The sequence below is a fragment of the Pteropus alecto genome, unplaced genomic scaffold (genome assembly GCF_000325575.1).
Source record: "Pteropus alecto unplaced genomic scaffold, ASM32557v1 scaffold104, whole genome shotgun sequence".
NCBI classification, from domain to species: domain Eukaryota; kingdom Metazoa; phylum Chordata; class Mammalia; order Chiroptera; family Pteropodidae; genus Pteropus; species Pteropus alecto.
In genome coordinates, this window is record NW_006436664.1 from 5112195 (window position 1) to 5118194 (window position 6000).

The 6000-nt window shown below is 40.7% G+C and overlaps 1 protein-coding gene across 3 annotated transcripts in view; it reads right to left on the reverse strand.

Moving 5' to 3' along the window:
• Nucleotides 1–3808, reverse strand: part of BRMS1L (breast cancer metastasis-suppressor 1 like) — a 28084-nt gene extending 24276 nt beyond the window's left edge. Inside the window, exon 1 of one of the 3 annotated variants that reach the window (XM_015590614.2) lies at nucleotides 3435–3808. In XM_015590614.2, coding sequence (XP_015446100.1) covers nucleotides 3435–3576 — 142 coding nt within the window. In that variant the 5' untranslated portion in view covers nucleotides 3577–3808. The remainder of the gene's footprint in view (nucleotides 1–3434) is intronic. The other 2 variants (XM_006913470.3, XM_025047937.1) reach the window with 2 other exon arrangements.
• Between the last annotated feature and the right edge of the window lie 2192 nt (nucleotides 3809–6000).

Below are 6000 nucleotides of genomic sequence, written 5' to 3' on the forward strand. Positions count from 1 at the left end.
TTTCTCAAAAAATTAAAAATGGATATACCTTTTGACCCAGCAATTACACTTCTGGATATTTATCCAAAGAAAAACGAAACAATAATTCGTAAAGATCTATGCACTCCAATATTCATGGCAGCACAATTTACAATTGCCAAGATATGGAAGCAACCTAAATGCCCATCAACAGATGATTGGATAAAGAAATTATGGTTCATATCTACAATGTAATATTACTCAGACATTAAAAAAAATGAAATTCTACCATTTGCAACGACATGGATGGACCTAGAGGTTATTATGCTCAATGAAATAAGTCGGACAGAGAAAGATAAATACCACATGATTTCACTCATATGTGGAATCTAAGGAACAAAAAGAACAGACTAATCAAAACAGACTCACAAATATACTGGACAATTTGGTGATAAACAGAGGTGGGGGTTGAGGGGCTGGGAAAATGGGGTGAATGGTTAAAGAAGTACAAATTAGCAGCTGATGGATGGTCGCAGGGATGGGGAGCAGGGCAGAAGGAATGCAGTTAGCATTAATATGATGGCTAGGTGGAGGGCCAGAGGAGGGGGGGAGCAATTGGGGGGATCATTTTATGAACTATATAGATGTCTAACCAATATATTGTATTCTTGAAACTAATTTAAATAATTTTAAGAAAAAAACTATAGCAGTCTCTAGACATTCTTACTTTTATTCATATTTAAGTCATTTTAAAGGGCTGACATTAAGCTATGACTGTAATTAATATTTTAGTTTCTTTTCTAACTCACCAGAATTTAAGCACCAAAATGATTATGTCCTTTAAAGGCTAATATTGCTCAAAAACACTTTTGGAATTCTTTTTTCAGAACTGCTCACATGGCTGATTTGCCAGTCATATAAAAAAGAAAACTAATCTCCTATGTTTACTACAAGATATCTTATCTCCTACTCTTACACTCCCATTGTTCCCTCTCCCCAAATTACTGTCAGTCAGGGAGAAAGAGGAAAATGAAGAGAAAAACAAGTAAATTTTATGAAGGCAACTGTTAATAACCAGGTCTGCCCTATATTCCATATCTTCTATTTTTACATCAAAATAGCTGAAGAATAAAATGATCTGCATCTTGATGCCCATCAAATAAAGGTCAAACTACAAGAAAGAGTTAAATAAAGTTCCATTATTTTCATAAGGAAGTGTGATTCTTTTTTTTTTAACTTTTCTAAAACGGATTTAAATTATATCTGGCTCTTAATAGCTTACTCCTTGGCCATTTAAAACTTGGTCCCTCAGGATGATTCACTCTCCAACATCTCTGGATGGAAGAGTTTTTTCCGGTAGCCTTAGAACCTGCTCAGTACCAAGGTTGGAGCACTTTTACCAAATGTCAGTGCCAAGACGCTTTTACAAGAAGTAGAACTGTAAATTTTATTTTTAAAATTTCTTTGCACTTAAAAATTTAACTTATAGTTCAATTATTAAATTCTTCACAAATTAAGTTGTTCATGATTTTCAAGGATAAAATAAAAACCAGTGAAAAGTCACAAGAGTAAACAGGAAAATCAGACAGAATTTTAACAAATAGATGTCATTTTGTGATATTCTAGCTCCCATCAAAAAAAAAAAAAAAACCGCTGAAGATATTTTCCAGAGCTAGAAAATGTATTCACATAGAGTCTAAATGTTCTTCCTCCGTATACCTCACTTTTGAAATCTCGCCTTTCATGGCTTGCCAGACTTCCAAATTATGCCTCTCAACCAAGGCAGGTTCCAATGCCATGTTTCCACCTGTCACTTAGGCACTCTAACTCAAATATACCACCACCAACCACCTCAAAAACATGTCTGAAACACTGTATTTTCCATCTTTATCTCAAATCTTTTTCTATTTTTGTTCATCCTACCACCAGTTTCCTTGTATTTGGGTTTTTCCTCTTACCTTCACTCCTACACTTGCATTCGTCAATCCTGTTTTGTGCTTTTTAAAAAATATTTCGCATCTATACCTTCCTTTTCATTTTCTAGCTCAAATCCTTCTCCCAACCAAATTAGTTTTCTCATTCTTTTGAATAAGCTTAAGCTCTGGCCTTTGCACTTTTTCTTACATTCCTCCCCTTATAGAAACACTTAACCATTACCACTCCAATTCAAATTCTACCTATTCTTCAAAATAATGAAAGTAATCCCATCTTCTTCAACTAGCCTTTGCTGACTATCCTATTTTGAAAAGATTACCTCTGCCTTTGAATTCCTACAGCATTGTTTATAGATAAGCAGTCCTTTGGCAATTTAATCAAGTGATGACTTATGATAGCTCTTTAATTGCAATCAGATCATAACTATTTATATATACCTCACACAATTAGTGCCCAGTGTTGCACAAGGAAGTCACTCATAAATACTTATTTTTGGATGGCTAATTTATTGATTGAAATTACATACTTCTATACAGATTTGCATTCAAAGGGAAACCTAAAAAGAGGGAGGGAGTCAGGGTGATAACAGACTGTCATCAAACTGGTATCAATCCTTGCTTTACACGGCCAAAATCAAGCCAAGAAAAAGTCTCATCCTCATCATAAGGACAGAAAGAAAATAATCCAGGTAATCGCAAATTCCATTTCTTTTTTTAAAAAATCATTCCTAAAAGTTTGCAAAATTGATTTGTAGTATTAATCTGCTTCCCCTCCCCAACCCCAGGCCTTCCTCAGGAGTAAAAATAAACAACAACAACAAAACCCACCACTTGTACAGCCCAAAGTTAGAAAAGATTGCGGGAAGAAAAGATCTGGAGAATTTCAAAGCTGCCAAAACTAAGCCAATGTATTAGCATATGAAGATCCAAAATCATCTCTGATCTTAGATTCTTCTCAAAAACTTCACAGATGCTGTAAACAGGACAGTTCTCAAGTCAGCCCCGGCAAGAGCATTGACTGAGGCAAAGCGCTGATTAACAGGGCCGACTTGGAAGCTGAGGTTAATAAATTCTAAGCCAGGAAAAATGCGGTACAAATCTAAACTCTGCCCAGGCACCCTACCCCTGTTGAGAAGCAAGGGTTGCAAAGGTGAAAAACAAGGAAAGAGGTCTGTGGGGAGATAAGCTATTTCCAGGGTCTTCCCGGACAAGCTGGGGGGCAATCTCCACTCTGGTAGATAGCCCTGGGCACCGCCCAGAGGTCCCAAAGGCGGGTCCGACCACCGGCAGGACTGCGCAGCGTCCCGGAGCTGGGCAAGCCCAGGCCCGCGTCCGTCCCGCCCCGCCAATCCGGACCTGCCTGGGGCCAAGCAGCGCCCCGCGACCGTCCGGGTGCAGCCGAGGGCCGGGAGCCAGTCTCCGCCCCTTCTCTCTCTCCCCGCCCCGCTTTCCCAGCAGGACGCAGCTGCCCGGCGTGCGGAGAGCGGCCTGTCGCGAGCCCAGCGCTAGGACTCAGGGTCCGAGCCCCGCTGGATTGCGCACCTGAACTATCTCCATCCTCGGAGACGGAAGAGCTCTCTGTGTCCTCGTCCTCGGAGCTGCTCCCCTCGTTTTCGGCGTAGTCCACCTCCATCTCATCGTGATGGTTTGTCTCCTTCTTATCCCCTCGGGAATGGACTGGCATTTTCCAGCCGCGCCGTCGCTTTCCACTGCCGGCGCCCAGCCCGGCCACCGCCGCTTCAACGAAGGGCGCGCGGGACGCCCAGACCCACCCTGCGGCCGAGCTCGTTCTGAACCCCTCCGCTCCTCCCCGCCTCTGGCCGGAGCCTCACAACCTAACCCGCAGGCTCTGCACTGGGAGCTCTGCCATTGGTGGAAGTAGCCCTCCCAGCCAGGGGGCGGGGCTTGCCCAGCTCTGGTATGGTTGGTTGCCCGTAATCACCGCGGGGCCTTGCGGTGTCTGTCGGGAGTTGTAGTCTTTACCGCTCAGACCTGCAGGGGCTGCCGGCTTCCAAGCTTCAACAGTCCGGATCACTTCTTGCCTCTGGACTTCAAGTCCCACAAAGCACGAAGGCTGACAGACTCGACCACAGTTTATAAACTAAACAGAAAAAGATTGTGCGAATTTAGTCTGTATTTATTCTTTTCCCGCCAAGTGATTGAGCTCCCTGGCTATCCAAGATGTTACTGTCAGATATGAAAGTCTTTTGCCTGTTTTTCCCCTTTGAGCTTGCGGGAAGTGGAGAAACGTCTCTGTTACCTAGGCACCTTTATTACCACAAATAAACTATTATGTTGAATTAGTAACTAGAGACGACAACTTGCACTTTCTATGTTACACAAAAATCTCTACATTGTTCTTGAAATTTTTGCAATCGATAATATAAAAGGAAGTTTTATCTTGGCATTTCACCTAGTATTTTTTGCATATATGCCAAGTGCCGCCAGAAGGTGCCGCCGGTAGATGCCACCAGAATAACATTTAAATGAAAAATACATATTAACTTAATGAAATGTTATGTTTCTCAGTGAGAGGGATGATACACAAGGAAGACGTAATAAATATAAAAATCATACAGATGACAAAACTTCAATGAAGACAAATCTAAAAACTATTTTATCCATTAAAAAGATAGGGCTTCATCTCGAGGTGGCAATTTGCTATTGAAAGATATTTCATTGAATATTGTAGACTGTACAGCATTTCCTTCCCAAACACGAAGTCCAAAGACATTTGATGGAAGGTGGTAAGGGTATCCAGGCACAACTGAATTAAAGTTAGACTTAGAATTTAGTGACAGAAAACATTTCAAGGGCTATCCACTTCCTACAGGGTAAAATCCAAACTAAGGGGCCTTTATTATCTAGTATCAGCCTAGTCTCCCCTGCTTTCTATATTCTTCAAAACAACTCCTCAGTTGCTAAGCACACAAATTTTCCCATCTCAATGTCTTTGCACATCCTATTCTCTCTTCAACCCTCTTCCACTCCTTTTCTTTTTCAAGGCACTTTCTTAACAACATACATCACCAGCAGCACTTCCACTATTCAGTACATACTCGTGTTCTTTCAGTCTACTGCAGTACTTTGTACATCCCAACTTATTTCTATTACACTGTATTGTGAATTATTTAGCAGACACATCTCACCTACTGGATTGTCAGTTCCTTGAGAGCAGGCATCATCTTAGTCTGGGATGCAATTTCAAAGGCATGCAGTAGTCAGGCAAAGTTAAAAGATGGAAACTGGAAGGGTGTGAGTACATAAACATACATGACTTGAGTGATGTGGACCAAAGCGGGCAGCTGCTGCTTTTAGCTCCAGCCAATGGTTACTAAATTAGAATTCTGGCCGAGATGTCTGACCTTTCAATTTTCAAGAGAAACTGAAAATTTAGATCTCTATGTAAAATAACCAGATTTGTGTACATTATCTCAAGTGTGGTTTTGGTTTGGTTTGGCTTGGTTTGGTTTCTTAAATTCCATACCAAAATAAACAGCTGTGGGTAAAATCCCAACCTCTGTTAATCTCTGTTACATCAACAGCTAGCAAAGCATGCGCTAAACAGTAACAACAGCTTAGATTTCTGGTCACTCTTTTTATATGCTTTAAGTACATTAATTCGTTTAATCCTTATAACAACTCTATGAAGTAAATACGATTATGCCTTCCATTTTGTAGATGAGGAAACTTAGACATAGAGTATTCAGATTACTTGGCCAAGGTCACAAAGCTAATAAGTGGCAGAGTTAGGTTTGAATTTAGGTAATCTGACATCAGAGCCTGCACTCAACCACAGCATACAGTGCCCCTTTAGGAGGTACTTTCTATGTTTCTGCTGTTCAAAGAAAAACAGAAGGAAGTTGAATGGATGCTAACCCTGGTTCTGCTAGTAACCAGCCAATTAAATTTGTCAAACCACATAATCTCTGGTCAGTTGTAAAATAGGATGCATTATGTTATCTTTAAGTGCTCTTTCAGCACTAATCATTATTTTTGTGTTTAAGTAAGCCAGAAGAACAGATTATACAATTAGAGTTGCATGACAGTGTTTTGCTTGAAAGAAAAGTTTCTCTCCCCTCTCCCCAGATTTTAGAAAAGATGTGTA